This window comes from Bicyclus anynana, chromosome 9 (genome assembly GCF_947172395.1).
Source record: "Bicyclus anynana chromosome 9, ilBicAnyn1.1, whole genome shotgun sequence".
NCBI lineage: Eukaryota > Metazoa > Arthropoda > Insecta > Lepidoptera > Nymphalidae > Bicyclus > Bicyclus anynana.
The window spans coordinates 9,266,968-9,291,396 of NC_069091.1; the positions used below are offsets into that span (position 1 = coordinate 9,266,968).

Sequence of the window (24,429 nt, forward strand, 5' to 3'; positions counted from 1 at the left end):
ACCTATACAGAACAGGATATCACTATGACAATAAATATGGTATCATTATTTTACAAAGTGACATTAGCATCTGTCAGAAAATTCGCACGATTATTGATTATACTATATTTGTCATTGTATAGCTTTTATATATAGAACAAAATCAATTTATTTGATTGTTTTCTTAGCCATTCCCGCCTCACATTCAATTTGAAACTTAGCAAATAAATCTTTAATAATATTCTCTTTAGGTAATGCTTTTTTTTAAAGAAATTAGACATATCTTTTTATAATATGACTAATATTCCCATTCCCCTCCAACTAGTCGGGAAAGACTGTGCTAGGAGTGGTTACGACAATAAACCAACGGGGCGGGGATCGAACCACCACCCCTCGGTGATGAGTCCAACCGCTCTAACCGCTATTGAGGCTAAATTAAAAATATTTGTAAGTGTATGTTGTTATACATTTACAAATAGATACAATAGCAATATTTGACATGTTTTTTACGCCAACGCATTATTAACTATCCAAGGAGTGTAGGACGGAACTAGCACTGAGGCCCAGGATATTTGTTTACTATGATTTTTCTATTTGTCATTAGCTGGTTTTTAAAATTGATAGAAAAAAAATTAATTAATTTAATTGTTTTCTCAGTAATTCCCACCTCACATTCAATTTGATGCCTGTGCAGATTATAGCACGGATGAATATAGAACAACACATACCTTTAAAAACCACTATACTCTCGGTATTCAGATAATAAAATCCAAGATTCCACAAGCACCTTGCGCGACGTTTATTTGTCATTGTCTAGTTTTTAAAATTGATAGAACAAAAATTAATTTATTTAATTGTCTTCTCAGTATTTCCCACCTCACATTCAATTTAAAACTTAGCAAATCTTTAGGTAATTAAAAAAATGTTAATTTATTGTAATACAGTTATAAATAGGTACGTTAAAAATCAAACGTGTTTTTACGCCAACGCATTGTCAACTATCCAAGGAGTGTAGGCCGAAACCCGAGCACTGACGCCCGGGAAATGAGGATGAGCGCATCCTTCACCCCAGGATGTGACGCCGACGATTATATCGCCCTGGTACACGACGGGTCCACCTGAGTCGCCCTGACAAGCGTCCTGACCGCCGACGTCGAGGATACCGGTGCAGATCATGGCAGGTGTCACTTGGGCGTTATTTTCGCGACCAGGCTGTTTCCGGAGTTCTTCGTAGCGCTTAGTGCAAAGGGCGTGGTTGATTATATGCACGTACGTGTGCAGTAGCAGATCTGAACCGACTTGGGCGCCAGCCTGCAAAAGACAATGAAGAATAATAACTATAAGTACGCTAGTTAATATACTTTGATTCCATGGATATATATACTGTTTTTTTTTTTTTTTTTTATTCTTTTTTTTTATTCTTTACAAGTTAGCCCTTGACTACTATCTCACCTGATGGTAAGTGATGATGCAATCTAAGATGGAAACAGGCTAACTTGTTAGGAGAAGGATGAAAACACCCCTTTCGGTTTCTACACGACATCGTACCGGAACGCTAAATCGCTTGGCGGTACGTCTTTGTCGGTAGGGTGGTAACTAGCCACGACCTAAGCCTCCCACCAGCCAGAACTGGACCAATTAAGAAAACCTCAACCGGCCCAGCCGGGGATCGAACCCAGGACCTCCGTCTTGTAAATCCACCGCGCATACCACTGCGCCACGGAGGTCGTCAAATATACTTAACATATACTTAAACAATACACATCACTATCTAGCCCCAAAGTAAGCATACAGAGCAGCTTGTGTTATGGGTACTAAAACAGTTGATATTATAATATTCAATATATATTTATATACTACATATTAATACTTATATCTATATCTATACTAATATTATAAAGAGGTAAAGTTTGTAAGTTTGTCACATTTTTTAAATGGGGTAATCTTCGGAACTACTGGTCCGATTTCAAAAATTCTTTCACCAGTAGAATGCTACATTATCGGGGAGTGCTATAGGCTATATTTTATATTGGTATCATATATATTAGCCGAGTTATCACAGTTTTTGTCATACAGGTCGGACTGAAAATCCTCTTAAACAGACTTATTCGCATGCGCTGCCTTAACTATTGTGTAAAATTGAAATTAATGTATGGAGACTTTATGTATCTTTAAAAGTTCTACAAAAAAGTCCGCGACACCATATATCTATCTTCTATATATTAGCAGATATAGTACCTTTTGTGTTTTAAAAATTATTAAGTTTATATACTTAGGTTTACGTCATTATTTATACAACTAAACTTTAATCCTTATTAAAATAAATTATTTAATAATCACAAGGATATTATGGAGATAAGATTTGTCCTTTACAGTATGTTGATTACTTAAATAGTTTCGGAGATAATACAAAATTTCTAAAAGACGCAGAAATTCCGCTATATGACGCCCGGCGCTTTCATTTATGTAGTTCCCGTTCCCGTGTGAATATGGGGTTCAAACATAGCCTATGACACTCGCAAATAACGTAGCTTGCTATTGGTAAAACAATTTTCCAAATCGGTCCAGTAGATCCAGAGATTACCTCCTACAACCACACGAACTTTACCTCTTTATATTATTAGCATAGAAGTCTCTATTTCTCTTGGTCATACCACCATGACTCTCGAAGGACTGGACCGATTTTGCTAAGGGTAGGAGTAAGATAGAGAAGTTACAGGGTAGGGTAGGGTACGGGTAGGGAAGCGTAGGGGTAGGGTAGGTTTAGGGCCGGGTTTAGGGTAGTGGTAGGGTAGGGGTAGGGTAGGCGTGAGATAGGGGTACGGGTAGGATAGGGGTAGGAAAGGGCTAGGGTACGGGGAGGGTAGGGGTAGGATGGGGGTAGGGGCAGGTAAGGTAGGGGTAGGTAAGGTAGGGGTAGGGTAGGGGTAGGTTAGGGGTAGGGTGGGGGTAGGAGTAGTGTAGGGTAGGGTAGGGTAGGGGTAGGGTAGATGTAGGGGTTGGGTAGGGTAGGGTTGGGGTAGTGGTAGGGTAGGGGTAGGGTAGGGTAGGAGTAGGGGTAGTAGTAAAGTTGACATCGAAATTTACGCGGACGAAGTCGCGGGCGTCCGCTAGTATAATGTATAAATACACACAGACACTGAAAAAAACCCATGCTCATCACACAAATATTTTCCAGATGTGGGAATCGAACCCACGGCCGTGGATGCAGAAAGCAGGGTCACTGCCCACTGCGCCACGCGGCCGTTTTGAAAAACTTAAACCGGCTAAGAAAGTGTCGGGCCATGCCCAGTGCAGGGTTCTGTAGATTAAATTATCACTTAATATTGTACAAAATGGATCTGTAAATTAAAAAATGGTACTGTAATACCCACAATATTTTTGAAGACCCATACTATAGTTTAAACGACAAAATAAATAATCTCACTTAATATGTAGGCAAGCAACATTTTTTTTTCCATTTTATAGGTGTAATATATAGGATCCAGGCCAGACTTCAGCTTTCTAGTTTTAATATATTTTTGAGTTATCTTACTAACAACTTTATCTAATTAATGAACAATGGAACTACTCGTAGTGTGCAATTTTCGTACTCCAAGTACGTTTTTTAAGTTGATGGACTCTTTAAATGGCAATTGCTACTTAGCTGTTATGATTTTGCTTTCTATTTTATTATATGTAGATATATGGTACTTCTGTCAATTTACGACGACTCGTAATAAAAATTTCACAAACGGATCCCTGAATCGAATAAATTGTGTTTACAGACCCTTATAAATATAAGAACTTTAATGCCATACTTATTACTAGGCATACACAATTAAATTTTAATTGTACTAAAAAAAAAGCTATTTACTACTCGTCTAACTAAGACTAATGATAACCTAAGAACGTGAATACATAACATATTTTTCAACATTTAATTTTACGACTTTGTCGACGTTTTTAAAGTACCTAGCCTTATACTCATGCGAAATTACAGTTCTGTAGTAAATGTAGTCTCTGCACTAAACCACAGTAGATATACTAAACCGCGGACGGACAGACATGGCGAAACTATAAGGGTTCCTTATGGATTACGGAACACTAAAAACGATAGATTTTCGTACAAACCTCACTCACCATTTTCCTGAACACTTGAAATACTTCATGTCTTATAGGATGATATTATTAAACTAATTTGTTTATCTTTAGAATAAGGGAGTTTCATACAAACTTTCAGCCCTAATCTTTAATTTTATTTTCCCGACAAAAGTTCCATTTATTTCTATTCCAAAATTTATCAAAATCAGTTATGCGGATACCTACGCTTCACGTTCACACAATTTTTAGGGTTCCATAGATGTATAAGGAAAACTATTGTGCTTTAGACTGAAGTAAAACTTTTTTAGCACTCTCTCCCTCTCACCGACCGTTCGCCGCGCCCGATTACACTTTTCGCAACGAATCCATTAGTTTACTCCCCAAATCAAGCTTGCGTGCGTGCGTGCAAGAAGTTTTGCTCTAATAAATAATTTTATTTGACGGCCTCCGTGGCGCATTGGTATGCGCGGTGGATTTACTAAACGGAGGTCCTGGGTTCGATCCCCGGCTGGGCTGATTGAGATTTTCTTAATTGGTCCAGGTCTGGCTGGTGGGAGGCTTCGGCTGTGGCTAGTTACCACCCTACCGACAAAGACGTACCGCCAAGCGATTTAGCGTTCCGGTACGATGTCGTGTAGAAACCGAAAAGGGGTGTGGATTTTCATCCTCCTCTTAACAAGTTAGCCCGCTTTCATCATCACTTACCATCAGGTGAGATTGTAATCAAGGGCTAACTTGTAAAGAATATAAATAAAAAGAAGGCAAAGACATTATATTATTATTTTATATAATGTATTGTTATTGTTAAATTTTTGCCTCCTACAGACCTCTGAAATACTCCCATTTTTCATTTATACTTATAATAAACCTGGTCGAATTATATACATTTATTCGCAACTTGAGACTTTACGTATACCATTTGTAACACCAAACGTTACCATGGCATAGAGTACTACTAGAATCTATACTTATTATATGAATTCTGCACATTTTGTACGTTCTGTACACTTAACTTAACAAGTTAGCCCGCTTCCATCTTAGACTGCATCATCACTTACCATCAGGTGAGATTGTAGTCAAAGGCTAACTTGTAAAGAATAAAAAAAAAAGTTATAATACGTATACTTACGTATGTAGCTCCCCATCCAGCGACGTAAACGCGTAAGTTATCTGGCAGGAGGTAGTTTGGTCCAGCAATTCGCGCCACCTTAATTTTATCGGATAGCTTCGCTGGGGTTGTCAACCTGACGATAGCCACGTCGCTGAGCCACAGGTTACGGACATAGTTGGGGTGGAGGATCACGTGTGAGATCAGGTGACGGAATCCATCGACCGATGCTTTGGCAGATCCGAGAAGCGCCCTCCAATTTGGCACAGATGGAATGATGCTGTAAATAAGCGTTTAAATAGAGCATAAGTTTAAAGGTGTGTAAACAAGGGTGTGAAGAGAGCTTAGTTTGAAGGTGCTAAACAAGAGTTTGAAGAGAGCATAACTTTAAAGGTGCTGTAAGCAAGGGTTTCAAGAAAACTTAACTTTGAAGGTGCTGTAAGCAAGTGTTTGAAGATAGCTTAATTTTGAAAGTGCTGTAACCAAGGGAGCTTAAGATTGAAGGTGCTGTAAGCGAGGGTTTGAAGAGAGCTTAAGTTTAAAAGTGCTGTAAGCAAGGGTTTGAAGAGAGCTTAAGATTGAAGGTAGGTACTGTAAACAGGTTTTGAAGAGAGATTAGTTTAAAGGTGCTTTTAACAAGGGTTTTAAGAGAGCTTAGTTTGAAGGTGCTGTAAACAAGGGCTTGAAGAGAGCATAATTAGTTTGAGGGTGATGTATTTCGAAGAGCTAAAGAACGCACTTGAAATTTAGCGTAAGGTACTATATTCTGACACAAACTATACATTATCACAGAAGTGGGTTAAAAAGATAGATAGTAGGTACTCCGTTTATATTGTGTTTTAATAGCACTAAATTAATTAACTAACATTATCAGCCTATCAGATTATTGCACAAAATCATTAACGCGACTGGCAGCGTGACGGTGTCTACGCTGCCTAACAAACAACTGAGCTAAAGTCATCAAATACAGAGGGTATTTCCATCATACCAGCAAAGATACTTCCCCTTCACAATAATCCTGTAATCGAGGAACTTCTAACATAGGGCACTGTCTAAAAAGCTAAAAAAACGCTGCTCCAATGGTAGTAAGCGGGCTTAGGGTGATAATGTTCAATATTCAATAATTAACGACTACTACTGATGATGATTTATACTAAAAACCAGTCAAACTTACTCATAACAATGAGCAGCAGATAAAATGGTGGTCGTAGTAATGAGCGAGCCACCGCAGGTTGGGCCGTAAAATCCTGGCCACCACGAGGTTTGCATGCTCGCCATGAAGGGATACTTCTCGATCGTAGTCGGGGATCCACCAACGATGCGGCCACGTCGCTGCGGCAACGCTGTTTATATAAAACACAATAAATATAAGTAAAATATTATAAAAAAAAACCTTTGTTCAGAATAACATTGGCAATATTTTTTTTCACGACCAATATTTTTTTACAATTAAATTAAATACTAGAAGACTTATTCCAACGCCCCTTCATTTAGCTTTTTACTATCTGGACTATCAAACTTCCTTTACCATCCTGACTATGACATAACGAACGACAACGCTTCCCAGGCAACACAAACAAGCTACACAGCGTCTTCGCCGAAGACGAGGTCCCCGATATCTGACGTCACCCAGTGGGCTCATCTTTGGGGCGCCCGGACTGATACACTCAGGCCAAAACATCCTTCCCGAACGGCCCTCTAAGCTGAGGTCCGAGTCTCAGAGGAGACGCTCTTAGAGAGTCGTTCCGCCCATCTACTCTGCTTCTGCCTTCGGGCCCCATAAGGCGATAGTCTGCGCTCGCCCAAACCCCCCGGTGACGCCGCTGAGGTCCCATCAAGAGCCTATGGCACTTACACAATCAGAAAAAAAAAATCTAACGTTTCGCTACTGAGATTGCCGGCTTGCTGGATCCTTCTTTCGTTCCACTCGGCCTCGAGGCTTGCTTCATTCAGGAACTTCTTCACGAGTTTATGGCTTTTTCAGGGTGACGAGGTAAACTCACGCATCGAAAACAGTTAAGATATCTTTTCCTTACACTACTACACACAACTATAAATTTGAATCGCAATATATACGAGTGTAATTTTTACACACATTGACAAACACATCGTTTAGTCTGTTACACAGGGTATTCGATTACTTCATCGATTCTTTAGCCCTAAAGAATCGATTCTGTAATTAGATAAATAGACAACATATAGCTAAATAAGTTAGAAATACTTACAAATGAAACGTAACTTCATCTTTTAGCAAAGTAGAAGTTGTTAACCGTTTTTTTACACAATTCAACTATGCACAAAAACCCCATTTTTACGGTGCTCTTCACACAACAAAACAACTATGAAACATCGATTCTATAAAGACAGTTTTTATAAAGGCATTGATCTTATACTTTCACAGAGGGGTAACGTCTAGCGAGGCAGGTCCATAAGTAATTAGTCGGAGATGCCCGGCTTCTGTCAATTTTTACACTTTAGCAGAGAATACTGTGCTCGCCACGGATCTTTATGTATGTGAAGTTAGCTGCAGATTAAATATAGATGCGCGGTCGCGTTTAGCCGGCTCCCCGCCCGCGTCGTTTGTACCGATATTGATTTATTGCGCAGTCATTTGTTGCTAACTTCACAAACACGATATCTCGTGGCGGGCATTGTACATATGTGTCTCTAGCATGTAAACGGTATGAAGGTAATTTTGAACGATTTAGTCACTCACCAGATGCTACACTAATAAGTGTTACGAGTATAACAAATAACAGCAGTCGCGTCATTGTTGGATCCAATTTTTTCTTCTCGCGATCAAAGGACACGAATAACGAATGACGCTACTTTTATTCTTTTATATCAGCTTTATAATGATTTTATCAGTAACAATTCAATCTCCTAATTTATGAGCACTTATCTTTCCAAGTACCTAGGTGTTTTATATGGGTACAGTTACTTAGCAAATCACCTGCTTTAATACCGCGGATACTAATCCTTCTATAGGTACCTACTAATATTATAGGTAAATGTGAAACAGTTGGTGTTAGTCTCATATTATATTTTATCAAGATTTATTTGTCTGAGTGTCATATGCTTTTTCACATTTGATTTTTAATTTTTGTAAATCAAAAGCAATTTTTTTCTACTTTCTTCGTTTAATGTTTGGAACTCAGTATAAAACAAGTTCGAATAGGCTGGACGCTATTAGACAAGTTCGGATAAGCTGGACGCTATTAGACAAGTTCGGATAGGCTGGACGCTATGAGACAAGTTCGGATAAGCTGGACGCTATTAGACAAGTTCGGATAGGCTGGACGCTATGAGACAAGTTCGGATAAGCTGGACGCTATTAGACAAGTTCGGATAGGCTGGACGCTATTAGACAAGTTCGGATAAGCTGGACGCTATTAGACAAGTTCGGATAGGCTGGACGCTATGAGACAAGTTCGGATAAGCTGGACGCTATTAGACAAGTTCGGATAGGCTGGACGCTATTAGACAAGTTCGGATAAGCTGGACGCTATTAGACAAGTTCGGATAGGCTGGACGCTATTAGACAAGTTCGGATAAGCTGGACGCTATTAGACAAGTTCGGATAGGCTGGACGCTATTAGACAAGTTCGGATAGGCTGGACGCTATTAGACAAGTTCGGATAAGCTGGACGCTATTAGACAAGTTCGGATTTAAGGTATTCATCGTATATAAGGTATTGCACTTGTAAAATAATGTATGTATGTATATGTTACCGGCAATCTGTATATAATATTCAGGTATTCGATACAATGCCTATAGAATAGTTACCGGGAGCGTTCCGTCAGTGTTTCAGCTATTTCACCCAAGTGATCTGCATGCTGGCGATGAAAGGGTACCTTTCGATGGGCGCAGGGCTTCCGCGGTCCGCCCACGATGCGGTTGTCTCGCCATGGTAATGCTATTAAATGAATAAAAAGAAATCTATAAATACTGTAAGTAGGTACATATCTGTAGGGAAGAGTGAGTACGGTTGTAAAACTTTTCATATGACCTTGAATAATGCTAGTGTCGGAAACGGGTTGACATCAGAAGTGGATATTAAGGGTAAACACAACTTATTGAATTGAAGCCTATCGGGTCTAACAATTGCCACCAATAATCCCTCGAGTGGCAGAGAATAACCTTGATCGAATTCCCGGACTTGTGACCGACGGATGTAGGGTTAAGGACGTCCTTTTCTTCGCTCAAGTCATTCTCCCTGCCTAGCTAAACTAGAGCAGCCCTGGACACCGGTTCTAATATAGATCTATGCCATGTTATACAGCCGAATTTTCATATTCACTGGAATGGTCCAGTCCAGTCCATCGGTTGATATTGATGATAATGATGTTGAATTGTAGAGATTAGATTAGAGTAAAGATAAGTGCTGCAACAACAAGTGGCCGCATTGTTGGGATGTGCTCGTAACTTGCTACTGAATGTTTTATTCGTTCGGCTTCAATTATTTTATAGTTTATTTTTTTTTATCTATGACTAAAATCTTGTATCTCTATCTTGATAATAATTAAAATAGCGTAATCTGTCTGTGGGTAAATGATGTCATTTTCCCATTAATGTTTACTTTGGACCAATATGAAACAACTTTTTAAAAATATCTTTATCAAATATATTATCCTAAAGTCGGGAGGACTTTAGGATACAGCATAAGCATAATAATACCTTAATTCAGTAGGAGTAGGGTAGGGTAGGGCAGGGTAGAGGTAGGATATGGATAGGGTAGGGGCAGACTAGGGGTAAGGTATAACAGAATACCTACTCTAGCCGTTAGATATAAATGAATAAATAAATCGAGTTGAAAACAACAAAATATATTTTAGCTTCATAAACTTAAACTTAAAATACAGATTTATCTAGTCATTAGATGAGTTCGTTATGCCACCGCGTTATCAACTATCCACTGGGTGTAGGACGGAACCCGAGCGCTGACGCCCGGGTAGTGAGGATGAGCACAATCGTACCCCCAGGATGTGACGCCGACGATGACGTCACCCCAGTCCACGACAGGGCCCCCCGAGTCGCCCTGACAAGCGTCCTGACCACCTACGTCGAGGAGTCCGGCGCAGAACATTTCAGGTGTCACATGGGCCATTAACTCCATACCAGGTTGGGCCCGAAGTTCATCGTATCGCTTAGCGCAGAGCTCTTGATTGATTATATGGACGTATGTGTGAAGAAGTGTTTCTGAACCTTCATGGTCTCCAGACTAGAAAATTAAATAATATAGTTTCATGAATAATAAAGTAAAATTAGGTTCACGGGTTCAGGCATAGCATACCTACATAATTAGTAAGAGTGAGTCAGGTTTTTACTCCCGATGGCTCAATCATTAACCTAACCTAACTTTATTGGTTATTAGAAAATTGGTTATTTTCTTTATTAATACTTTCTCAAGAAGATAACCTGCGACATAAAAGATACTCTACTGCCTCGCAGCTTTATTAAACATACATGTTTGTCATTTTAATGTTCTACAATAAGGATGATGACTAGGTTTGAATATATTGATTTTTATGATACATTCGGGTAAATAAAGTCAATGTTAACTAATTTATACATAAACATAAACGCACAAATAACAAATATATTAGTTTTAGTTTTAGTAGTAATTTTGTTTGAGCGCCCATACAAATCTAACGATCATGATGTACCTACGACGTCATTCGTACCATTTTGTATGGGGCGATTTTCAGGGATCCGTGGCAGTGCCACAAATCTGACCCTATAAATCCCTGTCGCTTCGAAAGTAATGATCGCAGATACCCTGTTACTTTTACAAAATTGCTTTACGATTAGCATACTCTTAATTTATATACAATTTAAAAAAACTGTCATCACTAAAAACTAGCAATATACCATCTTGTACTTGTAGAGGATACCAATATAAGACGACCATCACAGGCCTGTTTACTTGATGAGAAGTTTTTTTTTAATAGCAAATTCAATAGGTATTGCATATGGGTATCTTGAAAAATTTTAGCCCAGGTTATACTTTTGATGATGTCTGGAAGACATTTGATTACTTACGAATGTAGCTCCCCATCCAGCTACGTACAATCTTAGGTTGTCAGGCAGAGGGTAGTTAGGCCCTGCTATCCTCGCCACTTGGATTGTATTCGACAGTATCGCGGGTGCTACTAGCCTGACTATGGCCACGTCGTTTAACCACAATACAGGCACATAATCAGGATGCAAGTTGAAGTGCGAGACCGCATGGTGGGCGCCGCCTGCAGAATTCAAGGCGGAGCCAAGCCGTGCGCGCCATTGTATCGCATTAGGAACTAGTCTGTAACAAATAAACAAACCAATATCTACATGTGTGAAGTCTGCCAATCAGCATTGGGCCAGCGTGGTGGACTCCCTTTCACTCTGAGGTGCTCTCGTGCTCGTGTGAACTGAATATGGATTGTTATTGATGATGAATGATGAGAATCACACTGTTTTAGTTTTAGGTTGTTACACCTAAAACACTGGCGTAGCGTAGCTTTCATTTGAGACCACTCGAGTATATTTGCAGACATTTGGTTATTCTTTCCCACTTTCACCCCCAACTTTTAAACGGCTCAACCGATTTTCATCAAATATGTATACTCGGGCATAAGTCACCTTTAATACAAACAAAAAACTAAATTGTAATCGTTTCGGCAGTTATGATGCCACGGACAGACAGACAGACGTCAATCAAACTTATCCCAACTCCAAATCCCAAAACTCCTCTTTTTGCGTCGGGGGTTAAAAAACAGAAAACGCCTTATATATATCCGTGGGTACTTACATAAAACAATGAGTAGCAGACAGCACGGCTGTTGTTGTAATGAGTGAGCCACCGCAGACATGGGCATAGTGGCCTTCCACCCAAGTGATCTGCATGCTTGCCATGAAAGGATACATTTCGATGGGCGCAGGGCTCCCGCCCACGATGCGGTCATCTCGCCGAGGTAATGCTGTCGAAAGAGTAGAAACAAATCTGTACTAGAGTAGACCATACTTTAGTTAGAGTAGGCTATTTTGACGGCCTCCGCATGGCGCAGTGCATATGCGCGATGGATTTACAGTATGGATTCCCGACTGGACCGATTGAGGTTTTCTTAATTGGTCCAGGTCTGGCTGGTGGAAGGCCGTGGCTAGTTACTACCCTATCGGCAAATGCGTACCGCCAAGCGATTTAGCGTTCCGGTATGGTGTCGTGCAGAAACCAGAAGGGGTGTAGATTTTCATCCTTCTCCTAACAAGTTAGCACGCTTCCATCTTAGATTGCATCGTCACTTACCGTCAGGTGAGATTGTAGTCCAGGGCTAACTTGTAAAGAATAAAATAAAACCATATAGCTACCAATAGGTATAGTTCATTGAATCGCAAAATTAACGGCAGGGCAAATGATTTGAAGAACGTATGACTTCTCCACTAGGTGGACTGAAGGTATCCAGCGATTTGCAGGGACGGAACATCAAGCTCAAACATACTAGGCTGCTTTAAAGCGGGTTGGCGGGCTTAGAGCTTTTCATTTAACAATAACTACGTTAAAAGTTTGGCAGCTTTACCCAATTTCCCAACTCCGGGCAGAAAGCACTGAAAATTTCCAGAAAGAAAGAAAAGCCCAGTATTTCGTAACCAGGATTATCATATTTGAGGCCACAAACGCTAACTTGCACCAATGAGGCAGTGACATATATGCAGCATCATTAGATGATGTCGAGCAAATAAACTTACCATAAACAACACCAATAAGTGCTGCAACAACAATTGACAGCTGCATTGTTGGGTTGTGCTTGTGACTTGCTACTGAATGTTGTTATTCAATCGTCTGCAATTCTTATAAATAGTTTGTTTTTTATCTATGACTCAAATCTTGTATAGTATCTTGATAATTAAAAACGCCTAATCTTTGTGTTAGTAAGTAAATGATGTCATTTTTTTCCATTAATGTTTACTTTGAACAAATATCTAATTTCCTTAATCAGTTCTCTAAAATCCTCCCGACTCCTTAATTTCATATTAAGATTCTCCTGTTATACATATAGTAATACTTACTCTGATAGCAGATAGATTGTAGTCTGAAGACACGTTTCCACTTCTACCCCATTCCCAGAATTCGGTCTTATATTGTTTGTGTACAAGCTATGAATCGATAGGAAGTAAAAATCTCGAGATACCTCTATGGATAGCGCGGATGGAACACGCTATTTCGCAGTTTGTCTGTGTGCACGTATACTTCGACCTTGGTCGAATTGAAAGCCGAGGAAGAAAGTTGTTTCAATTAGCACTCAATAAACACTCTGCCAAGTTAGTAACTACCACATGATGACTGCATTTTCACTTAACAATTTAACAACAGGTGGGATCGGCTGATATTTAAGGGTAGTGGTCATTCATCATCATCATATCAGGCGATGGAGGTCTACTGTAGGACATAGGCCTTTTGTAGGGCCTTCCAAACATCAAGTTACTGAGCCAATGGTCATTAAATTGAAAAAAAAAAACAAATCACTAACAAAAAATATTTATTTTTAGCTATCGAAACAAAAAAGTATATACAAAAAAAGATGTCTTTAGAGGAGTTCATTACGCTACCGCATTATCCACTATCCATTGCGTGTAGGACGGTACCCGGACGTATACGCCGGGGTAGCGAGGATGAGCACAGTCGTATCCCCAGGATGTGACGCCGACTATAACGTTGGCTTCATGCACGACGGGTCCGCCCGAGTCGCCCTGACAAGCGTCCTGACCGCCGACGTCGAGGAGTCCGGCGCAGAACATTTCAGGTGTCACTAGGGCCATATCCTCCATACCAGGTTGGGCCTGGAGTTGGGCGTAGCGCTCGGTGCAGATCTCTTGGTTGATTATACGCACATATGTGTGACGTAGAATACGCGAACTGCCTGGTCGGTCGGGCTGGAAAGCATTAAGCATATTGGTCTTAAGTCGCGGCAAAAAAAATAATAAACAAAAATTAACAGATGGGAAGGTGTTTTAGTACCTAGGTTTTTATTCTTTACAAGTTAGCCCTTGACTACAATCCCACCTGATGGTAAGTCTCTGTTTATAATATTAGTTTATAGACCTACGACGATTTCCACGCGGTTCATTATTGGAATGATATTGCTTGAAAGAACGTCTATCCCGCTAGACCAGAACTAATTTAGAAAATACAAAATTCTAAATTGATCTGAGCTGAGATTCGATTATCGAACCCAGAACTCAGAGGTCTTCAAAACGTGCTACCTGTCAGTGGGTCCAAAATGCAATCTCCTACCAATCTCCCCATCCTACTCTGGGCCTCTAGCCAAGTTACATCGGTTCTCTTTTTACAAATGTTGACGCTTTTTGAAAAAAAATAATTAATAGGAATGTCATTAGGTACCCGATTAATAGATTAATCACGTGCCCTATATATTTTTTTAGTTTTCGAATCTTTACAATTTGTAGAAACATAATTAAAGTGTAGGTAAATTGACTTCGCTAACTATGGGCCTCATAAGAAGGCTCAGAGTCACACAGCGGGCGACGGTACGAGTTATGTTAGGAGTATCTCTGCGTGATCGAATCAGAAATGAGGAGATCCGCAGAAGAACCAAAGTCACCGACATAGCTCAACGAGTTGCGAAGCTGAAGTGGCAATGGGCGGGGCACATAGTGCGAAGAGCCGATGGACGTTGGGGTCCCAAAGTGCTGGAATGGCGACCCCGCACTAGTAAGCGCAGTGTTGGCCGACCCCCCACCAGGTGGACTGACGACACCAAGCGAGTCGCAGGGATTCGCTGGATGCAGGCGGCTCAGTATCGTGATGTTTGGAAGTCCCTACAAAGGCCTATGTCCTGCAGTGGACGTCCATCGGCTGATATGATGATGATGATGATGATGAAATTGACTTACACGCACGCGCCCCCATCCAGCAACGTAAACTCTTAAATCATCCGGCAGAGGGTAGTTCGGTCCCGCAATACGCGCCACTTGAATCCTATTGGACAGTGGCGCCGATGTTGCCAGCCTAATGATAGCCACGTCGTTAAGCCACAGCATAGTAACAAATTCAGGGTGTAATATCAACCGCGAGACCGCTATTTCTGAGCCTCCAGTTTCGTGTAAGCTAGAGCCGAGTCGTACACGATATTCTATAGCATTTGGATTTCGTCTGTAACAAATATACAACAAATATTTTATTGTAAAAATATATAGATAAAGCGCACAGAACATGACAGTGAAGCAGCCAAACCAAATACAAAAACAATACATTCAAAAGAGAATACATTCTCAAGTCAGAACCATAGAGTAGTAGGACATGAAGTCACGAAGCGTCACTTCGTTAGAACGTCACAGTAATTTCCAATATTATTCAAGAAAAATGCCGCCCTGTCACCGTTTCCGGAGAATGGTAACTCGACGCTTCGTGTCGTACTGACTCGGGAATGTATTAGTTTTTGGATTTGGAGCGGCTACGACACCGTCGGGTTCCGTGCACTCCATCTGCTAATTATTCCTAATCTGTGGGTAAATATTGATTATTATTAGTCTATTTTGACATTATTTTACGTAATTGTTGCTATTGATAAATCTTAAATATTAAACTTCCAGAAAATCGTCCGGTGGTTTAAATTTTAAAATATTCTCCCTAAACTTAGGGGCAACAACTAGTTTAATCTTTGTACATAGGTACATATTTTTTTTTATTAATTAACGTCATTTATCTAAACGCGTATTTGCTTTTGCAATTCAATCACACTTTTTTGTTCCAGATTGGTAAGGTCGCGTATGATATTTTCATCTATGTATTTTATATCTTAATGTGACGGGCAACCACGGAACACTTTTAAGTAAGTATTTTTAAATAAACCTACACAGATGACCGCCTTTTTGGTTCAACTTAGTTGCCGGTACCTAAACCTGCCTACTGATACTTACGCATAGCAATGAGTAGCGGAGAGCACAGCTGTTGTTGTGATGAGCGAGCCGCCGCAGACATGACCGAACACGCCACCTTCCTTCCAATAATCCTGCACACTGACCATGAAGGGGTAGGTCTCAATGGACACGCGGTCGCCGCCTACTATACGATTATCTTGAGGGGGCAATGCTGTCAAAAGAAAGTTTAAACATAAGTCTATATTTTAAATTTTTTTTAAAAAGAATATTTGCCATAAATTTTATAATATGACAAATATTCCAATTCCCCTCCAACTACTCGGGAAAGACTGTGCTAGGAGTAGATACGAGAATAGACCAACGGGGCGGGGATCGAACCACCACCCCTCGGTGATGAGTCCGACCGCTCTTACCGTTGAGCTATTGAGGCTTTACAGGCCGTACATTATGTACGGAAAGTCTGGTAATACATAATGTTAGTTTACGATTGAAGGGTAGGAGAGGAACCACGTGATACGCAAGAAGCAGTGGGAGTTTTGATATTATTGAAGGTATTCACTTTACAGTAGCAAACTTTATGACGTTTCGGGACATAGTGCGTAAAGCTGCACAATGCAAAATTTTAGGTATCAGCTGTGACGCAGGGCGCTCTGAATCTGATTCGATCACGCAGAGCAACTCCAAGAATAGCTCGCTCCATCGCCCGCTGAGTGACTTAAGCCTTTTGATGAGGGCCACTGTTAGCGCCCAGGTCTTGAATCCGTAAGTCATCGCTAGCAAAACGCACTGGGGTCCCAAGATCCTGGAATGGCGACCCCGCAACGGAAAGCGCAGTGTTGGTCGAACCCCACTATGTGGAGTATTTTTACTCGTTTATTTCATAGTATGGAATATCGTTGGATAGGTCTTTAAAAGTTGTGAGGGGTCTACTACCAAAATATTTCGATTTAGGGATCCATTTGTAAAATATTATGCTTTTATGAGCTAATTTTTGTTAGAGTCAAGTGTCATCACGCTCTACAGGCTAAACGGTTGTTTATGGATACGTAAAACAATTCACAAAATTAGGATATATAATGAAATTACAAGGAAAACTATAACGGCTAATAAATAAAGTTGTCAGTACGATAACTCAGAGTGTGTTGAAATTAGAAAGATGAAATTTCGTAAGATTACCTATGTATATTTTTTAACGTGTATCCTATTGTGTGGGGTATCCTTTTCGGTATTTTTGTGGATTACTTATGGGATTAAAGTGTTAACACAATGTACGGAACCCTACACGGCTGGTTTTTTTTATATTAGTAATACAGATTTACAGAAGCTGGTAAACAAAGAAGGAACTCACCGCAAACAACACCAATAAGTGCTGCAATAAGTAGTAGCCGCATTGTTGGAGTAACACTAGTAACTACTGTATTTTGTTCAGTCGGCTTTTTTTCTTTTATACGTACTTAGTTGATTTTTTTTTATCTATAAGTATGTGCATATTATATGACTAATCTTGTATTTGATTAATTATTAATATTAAATAGCTGTGATTATCAACCCGTAGTTGTTGTTTACTATAATCACCAAAACCAATTCATTTACATTAGCGAGGGGGGGGGGGTGTTGATTTTGGTGATTAAGTGACATTCTTATCTATATAAATGATATCCATTTGCCGCGAAGCTAAGTGACTGGCGACTGGGAATATAATTTCTCGTATTATACCGAGGAAAACATGAAAAAATTACACTTTGACGGTTGAGGGTTTTTAAAACCTGCTACCTCCCAAAGCCACAACAGTTCAAACTCATAATTGACTACCGTACCTACTTATGGTAGGAGCATTAGCTGACAAACTTTGGCGAAGGTCTGGCATTTACGGGCTCTTAATCTAGGTATAGATACAATAACACGACCGGAGAAGTCGGGCACAACAGCGAGCTTCATGTGGCTAGTTAAGGGAGCCCAAATGAGGGGAAGGGAAATGGAATGAATTTCACACAAAAGGAACAAAAAATGAACATAAATATGATAATGTATAACCTATGAAGGATATTTCCAACTTTTGGGCGCATGCTTAACTTGAAAAAAAAAGTTTTTTTTTATTTTTCTCATCTCTTAATCGTTTTAAAAACAATCCGGGATTATTTTCGGTAACAGATTAGGTGATATTGGGATTACATTTTACTAATTTTTGCTTTCACACGTGAGGGGTCTTTATAGTCCAGAGGCCCCGTATCATTATTACCGCTGATACGGCGGTCTCTATGCCCCTGCAGAGGCTCCTATCTATACTTCAGCCATATACTACAGCCTTTCATGATGAGTACTGTTTACCAACAAACAAATTAAAAATGAGGGTATAAATCACTAGTCATTTCACACCTGATAATAATTATAATTAGCTTGTTGTTAAATTGATGAAAATAAAGGACAATGGTCTATTTCCAAACAAATTTTTGCTGACATTTTTTTTAAGCGTCTATGAATGAAAAAAATATAAAATGATAGATAATAATTTCCTTAACAATTTATTCTTATGGTTTAATATTATGTGAAGTCTGGAATTCGAGATATTTATATTTGAAGTTTTAGAGGTTATGTTTTGTCAACAACGAATAGAGACCTACTTTTTAAATTGAAGTCTTAATTATTCCACGATTATGAAGCAGGGTATTTGGGTTCGATCGAAGAACATAAAAAGTAGGTTTGATCCCCATTTTTCTCTTAGACATGGATATGGATAATATACATACTTTATAAAAATGAATATAATTAAACCTAAAAACCAACGTGGAATTTAATACAATAGTGTTTTAAGTCAGTAGTTTAGCGGGAGAATCGGTGTCCATAAACATAAGCGGTCGTTAAAAAAGAGTGTAGGTACAGAAAATCATTTGATAAGTATCGGAAAAATGCAACAAGAAAAATGATACAAGACGCTTAAGTACGCAAACAACGAAATTACGACGCGATGTGACAACTGACTGACAGTTCACAGTTGAATTGTTAGTGCATGACTTGTCATAGGAACACGTAAAAGTATCGATACTTTATAGTATAGATTAATGATTATCGATCTCCTTTCGATACTGTTATTTTTGTAACTGAGGTTCCACTTCCCAAAATATATCTACGTAGACAGATGCTCCCAGCAGTTAATAAATTTAAATACTTGGGCCGATACTTCACATCTGACTTGGACCATCAAGAAGTAATAAAATGCAGAATTGGACAAGGAAAGGCTGCATTTTATAAAATGTCCAAAGCCTTATGTGACCCCAAGATTCCTTTCCCTACAAGATATCGCGTTCTTAAATGTTATGTTTGGTCCACTCTTTTATATGGGTGCGAGACATGGGTCCTAAAAAAAGAGTGTTGTCGACGGTTGCAAGCTTTTGAGATGTGGGGGCTAAGGAAAATGTTCAAAATTTCCTGGAAAGACTTCGTCTCTAATGATCAAGTTTTAAAAAGAGCCAATTGTAACCGAAGCCTCATGACAACCATTAAGAGGAGGAAAATCGCATTTTTCGGGCATCTGCAACGGGGATCCCTCTATGAGTTTCCTAGGTTGATCCTAGAAGGTAAGATACCCGGAAAACGTGCTCCAGGAAGACAGCGGAGAAAGTGGATAGATGATGTCAAAGAGTGGACCAAGTTAACATATACACAGCTTAAAAATACTGCAAAAGACCGGAAGAGTTTTCTACACATGACCGCCAAACTTCAGCTGGAAGAAGGCACCTAATGATGATGATTTTTGTAATCAATAAGTAATCTTCAGGAAATTACTTACTATTTTTAGTTTTATTTAAAATCATGTCGAACATACTTAAACAATAAATACGTTTGTAAACACTTGTTCGTTTCCTTTGATTATTAAAATATATCATATGGCTTACTGTTGTTAATAATTGTTATTAACATGTTTGACTATTACATTTTGGTTATTTTATTACTTAAATGTAAAATGCCGCCAAGTAAGAGTGAACTTTAGCAGTATTTTGTCATGATTAGAAGTAATTTAAATTAAATAGGTGTACCTATTGCATTTAAATTAATTACTATTTCTTGTTTGAAAATCAAAATATTTTATATATATTTCAAAATAATTATATTAATTCGTCATAAATATTAGTTTATATGTTTGTTCTACTGAAATTAAACTGATGTCATTGAATACGTGTAGTTCAATGACGATATTTTATTCGATTCGATACTGGCTTTTCGATATCGTGCGCGTCCCTAGTTGTCCGATATATGCAATATTCGTATAAATAGTATGGTTGCCATACTCAATTATTTAAATGTAATTGATGTGAATATATTTTAGTTTTTGGACTTAATTAGACCTTTTGCTCTGTTTCATAAAATTAAATAAATTATTTTCTACAAACTGTAATAGTTTACATTAGTAGACGCTTATGAATTCTATCAACAAACACCAGACCATTGTCCTTTGATTAATAAGCTTAAAACAATTAGATATGGTTAATATATTTTATATAACATTTTATAATCAAACCATACAAAATTTAAAATAAATAAGTTATGAAATGACATGTCGACCTTGGTCAAATTGAAAGCCGAGGAAGAAAGTTGTTTCAATTTCAGCTGGCTCGATAAGCAGTCTGCCAAGTTAGTAACTAGTTAAGGATGACTGCATTTTCACTTATTAACAACAGGTGGAATTAGCTGATATTTAAGGGTAATGGTCATTCATCATCATCATCATCATATCAGCTGATGGACGTCCACTGCAGGACATGGGCCTTTTGTAGGGCCTTCCAAACATCACGTTAATGAGCCAAAGGTCATTTAATTAAAAAAAAACAATTACTAGCAAAAAAATATTTATTTTAGCTAACGAAACATAAAAGTATATACAAAAAAGATGTCTTTAGATAAGTTCATTACGCTACCGCATTATCCACTATCCATTGCGTGTAGGACGGTACCCGGACGTATACGCCGGGGTAGCGAGGATGAGCACATTCGTATCCCCAGGATGTGACGCCGACTATAACGTTGGCTTCATGTACGACGGGTCCACCCGAGTCGCCCTGACAAGCGTCCTGACCGCCGATGTCGAGGAGTCCGGCGCAGAACATTTCAGGTGTCACTAGGGCCATATCTTCCATACCAGGTTGGGCCTGGAGTTGGGCGTAGCGCTCAGTGCAGATCTCTTGGTTGATTATACGCACATATGTGTGACGTAGAATACGCGAACCGGCTGGTCGGTTAGACTGGAAAGCATTAAGCATATTGGTTTAATGTTACGGTAAATAAAAATAATCACATGGGAAGGTGTTCTTGAGTAGTTCCCTTTCCCGTGGACATAATGGGGATACAATGTATCTTACTAATATTGCTTTCTATTGGTTAAAGAATTGGGATCAGTTAATCTAGAGTCGACCCCATAAAACCTGTCTCTCTTTGTAATACTACTAGCTGACACCAGTTGGTTCCCGTTCCAGTAGGAATACGGTGATAAAATAGGCGTATATCACTCGGGGATTGTCTAGCTTCCCAACAATGCAAACAAATAAACAATAAAATTAATCTTTCTTCTTTGCAGAAAGTCTATGTCGGTAACCGCTAACGCTTCGAAGTTTGTATGGATGTTTGGATGTTTGTTACTCTATAACGCCGCTACTACTGAAGCGATTTAGCTGAAATTTGGAATGGAAATAGATTTTACTCTGGATTAACACATAGGCTACTTTTTATGGTTTGGTGTCCCGAGATTTGCGAAAACTGGTGATACTGGTGATTTTGATGATATGAATGTTTGTTACTCATTCAACCTCAACTACTGAAACGAATTAGCTGAAATTTGGTACTAAGATATATTATAGCCTGGATTCACATAGACTATTTTTTATCCCGGAAAAATCCATGGTTCCCGAGGGATTTGTAAAAAAACTAAATTTCACGCGGACTAGTAGAAACATAATTCAAATGCAACTTAGCTACATGCCCTGATTACTTACACGCATAGCCCCCCATCCAGCAACGTAAACTCTTAAATCGTCCGGCAGAGGGTAGTTCGGTCCCGCAATACGCGCCACTTGAATCCTATTGGACAGTGGCGCCGATGTTGCCAGCCTAATGATAGCCACGTCGTTAAGCCACAGTATGGTAACAAATTCAGGGTGCAGGATGAAACGCGAGACCGCTATGTGTGAGCCCCCTGTTTCGTGTAAGCTGGACCCGAGTCGTACACGATGTTCTATCGCATTATGATTTCGTCTGTAATAAATTTTCAAGAAATATTTTATTATAATAAGTATAAATATCTAAAGCGCACAGAACATGACAGTGAAGGAGCCAAATTAAATACAAATTCAAAAGAGAATATATTCTCAAGTCAGTGTCACTTCGTTAGTACGTCACAATAATTTCCAATATGATTCAAGAAAAATGCCGTCCTTTGTTTTTAAATATTGTAAAAACTGTTCACAAAAACATAAGATGGAGTATCTTTTCATAGGTTATACTTATTAATATTAGTTTTTTTTTACATTTTCACATTGTAATTTTAGTCCTTTTTTTAATTTTTTAACAATGTTGATTTAATTGAACTCCTCCTCACAATACGAGCCGTCTCAAGAATCACTGCCTTCTGTATCAGACTCTTGATCCAACAGTTAAGTGAAGCTTCATATGTTGTTGGTCGAAGCTTTTCGCTATAAGGCATTCGCATTGACTAAAACAACTATCGAAACAATAAGAGGACATTCCATATGGCGATAATCTCGTGAGCGAGGTACAAGTATTTTGATACTTTTTTTCAATTTTAACCAGAATAGTCCCAATAGAGCTATTTTCAAGATTTGACGCTGGGTCGTGCAAAGTGAGTAAGGCATCTCAGAAATGATATGACCATACTAAGAAATAAAACTTATAAAAAAATTTCTAAAAAGATTTACGGGATTTGGCACTCGTCTATTGTTCCCCCCAACTAACTTTGACACAGGGGTTCTCCAAGGCAAGCTACGCCACTGTCGGGACCTATACCTACTGATACTTACGCATAGCAATGAGTAGCGGAGAGCACGGCTGTTGTTGTGATGAGCGAGCCGCCGCAGGCATGACTGTACACGCCACCGTCCTTCCAATACCGCTGCACACTAGCCATGAAGGGGTATGTCTCGATGGAAACGCGATCGCCGCCCACTATACGGTTATCTTGCGGGGGCAGTGCTGTCAAATGAAAGTATAAACATAAGTAAGTCTACGTCGTCAGTAAGTCTAAGTCAGTATGACATACGTGCGCTTTGATAATTACAGCCTCTGCTACCTTACTATAGCTCTCGGCTACGGCTCGAGCTAGCAATATAGCCTCGGTTGTAATTTAAACATTCAGCACTTATGTACATCATAATGTACCTAAGTAGGTACTATTAATGAAAATCTGATGAATCGTCACCGTCACTCGATGAGGTCTCCCTAACATTTATTATATCTTCTAAATTATCGAATAACACATGAATTTCCCGATCCACCATCTCTCCTCTCAGAATGAGAGGGGTTAGGCCAATAGTCCACCACGCTGGCCCAATGCGGATTGGCAGACTTCACACACGCAGAGAATTAAAATAATTCTCTGGTATGCAGGTTTCCTCACGATGTTTTCCTTCACCGATTGAGACACGTGATATTTAATTTCTTAAAATGCACACAACTGAAAAGTTGGAGGTGCATGCCCCGGACCGGATTCGGACCCACACCCTCCGAAATCGGAGGCAGAGGTCATATTCATATTTCCTGGTGAGCTTTAGTGCCCTCGAAGATGGAATGCCCAAAGCAACTGCTTAAATAGCATAAAGACTAATATCCAATAATAATAATAATAATATTATTTTCAGTCAATGGTCTTATAGCAAAAAGCTTCGACCAATATCTCAAGAAGCTTTCGCTAAACTGTTGGATCAAAAGTCGGATACAGAAGGCAGTTATTCTTGAGGCGGCGCGTATTGTGAGGAGGTTCCTCACTCTGGAACCCTGACCACCGGTTGCTTGGGCACTCAAATGTCCTGCAGCTTTGGGGTTGAATTATTTTTTATAAATTTTTAATAGTGTTTTTTTTTATTAATTATCACCATTGTTAAAAATTTAAAAGAATGAATAAATAAATAAGAGATTAAAAAATAATAATAAGACTGGATACGGCGGAAGTCGAAAAGCCCAACAAGAACCCATAAATTTAAGCGATAGATATTATTATTTATTTGGTCACAACACTACAACTATCAAATTGGATCTGTCATCCAGAAGACAGAAATGGATATTATGATAAACTTCTCGTACAAAGAAGGAACTCACCACAAACAGCACCAAAAAGTGCTGCAAAAAGTAGTAGCCTCATCGTTGGATTATCACTCGC

General features: G+C 39.2%; 4 protein-coding genes across 4 annotated transcripts; all 4 read right to left on the bottom strand.

Moving 5' to 3' along the window:
* Nucleotides 1-894: 894 nt before the first annotated feature.
* On the bottom strand, nucleotides 895-9,080 carry LOC128198383 (trypsin CFT-1-like). Its single transcript, XM_052883605.1, has 4 exons — nucleotides 9,026-9,080; nucleotides 6,345-6,513; nucleotides 5,192-5,450; nucleotides 895-1,290 (listed from the first exon to the last, which is right to left on the bottom strand). Exons 1-4 carry the CDS (start codon nucleotides 9,078-9,080, stop codon nucleotides 958-960), a joined length of 816 nt encoding a protein of 271 aa, XP_052739565.1. The 3' UTR covers nucleotides 895-957.
* Nucleotides 9,081-10,059: 979 nt separating this feature from the next.
* Nucleotides 10,060-12,942, bottom strand: LOC112050610 (trypsin CFT-1-like). Its single transcript, XM_052883607.1, has 4 exons — nucleotides 12,897-12,942; nucleotides 11,962-12,130; nucleotides 11,214-11,472; nucleotides 10,060-10,392 (listed from the first exon to the last, which is right to left on the bottom strand). Exons 1-4 carry the CDS (start codon nucleotides 12,940-12,942, stop codon nucleotides 10,060-10,062), a joined length of 807 nt encoding a protein of 268 aa, XP_052739567.1.
* Nucleotides 12,943-13,706: 764 nt separating this feature from the next.
* Nucleotides 13,707-16,497, bottom strand: LOC128198376 (trypsin CFT-1-like). The gene is made up of 3 exons (XM_052883566.1): nucleotides 16,089-16,497; nucleotides 15,063-15,321; nucleotides 13,707-14,081 (listed from the first exon to the last, which is right to left on the bottom strand). The coding sequence occupies exons 1-3, from the start codon at nucleotides 16,193-16,195 to the stop codon at nucleotides 13,749-13,751; spliced, it is 699 nt and encodes a 232-aa protein (XP_052739526.1). The 5' UTR covers nucleotides 16,196-16,497; the 3' UTR covers nucleotides 13,707-13,748.
* A 4,450-nt stretch (nucleotides 16,498-20,947) lies between these two features.
* Nucleotides 20,948-23,231, bottom strand: LOC112050609 (trypsin CFT-1-like). Its single transcript, XM_024088902.2, has 3 exons — nucleotides 23,075-23,231; nucleotides 22,034-22,292; nucleotides 20,948-21,286 (listed from the first exon to the last, which is right to left on the bottom strand). Exons 1-3 carry the CDS (start codon nucleotides 23,179-23,181, stop codon nucleotides 20,954-20,956), a joined length of 699 nt encoding a protein of 232 aa, XP_023944670.2. The 5' UTR covers nucleotides 23,182-23,231; the 3' UTR covers nucleotides 20,948-20,953.
* Between the last annotated feature and the right edge of the window lie 1,198 nt (nucleotides 23,232-24,429).

Coding starts and splice junctions, on each gene's coding strand:
- LOC112050609 (XM_024088902.2), bottom strand. CDS start 23,181: ATGGCTAGTGTGCAGCGGTATTGGAAGGACGGTGGCGTGTACAGTCAT. Junction 22,293..23,074: donor TCCGCTACTCATTGCTATGC/GTAAGTATCAGT, acceptor AATTTATTACAG/ACGAAATCATAATGCGATAG. Junction 21,287..22,033: donor CTGGATGGGGGGCTATGCGT/GTAAGTAATCAG, acceptor AATGCTTTCCAG/TCTAACCGACCAGCCGGTTC.
- LOC128198376 (XM_052883566.1), bottom strand. CDS start 16,195: ATGGTCAGTGTGCAGGATTATTGGAAGGAAGGTGGCGTGTTCGGTCAT. Junction 15,322..16,088: donor TCCGCTACTCATTGCTATGC/GTAAGTATCAGT, acceptor TATTTGTTACAG/ACGAAATCCAAATGCTATAG. Junction 14,082..15,062: donor CTGGATGGGGGCGCGTGCGT/GTAAGTCAATTT, acceptor AATGCTTTCCAG/CCCGACCGACCAGGCAGTTC.
- LOC112050610 (XM_052883607.1), bottom strand. CDS start 12,942: ATGCAGCTGTCAATTGTTGTTGCAGCACTTATTGGTGTTGTTTATG. Junction 12,131..12,896: donor ACTTATTGGTGTTGTTTATG/GTAAGTTTATTT, acceptor CTCTTTCGACAG/CATTACCTCGGCGAGATGAC. Junction 10,393..11,213: donor CTGGATGGGGAGCTACATTC/GTAAGTAATCAA, acceptor TTAATTTTCTAG/TCTGGAGACCATGAAGGTTC.
- LOC128198383 (XM_052883605.1), bottom strand. CDS start 9,080: ATGGCGAGACAACCGCATCGTGGGCGGACCGCGGAAGCCCTGCGCCCA. Junction 6,514..9,025: donor AGCCCTGCGCCCATCGAAAG/GTACCCTTTCAT, acceptor TTATATAAACAG/CGTTGCCGCAGCGACGTGGC. Junction 1,291..5,191: donor CTGGATGGGGAGCTACATAC/GTAAGTATACGT, acceptor TGTCTTTTGCAG/GCTGGCGCCCAAGTCGGTTC.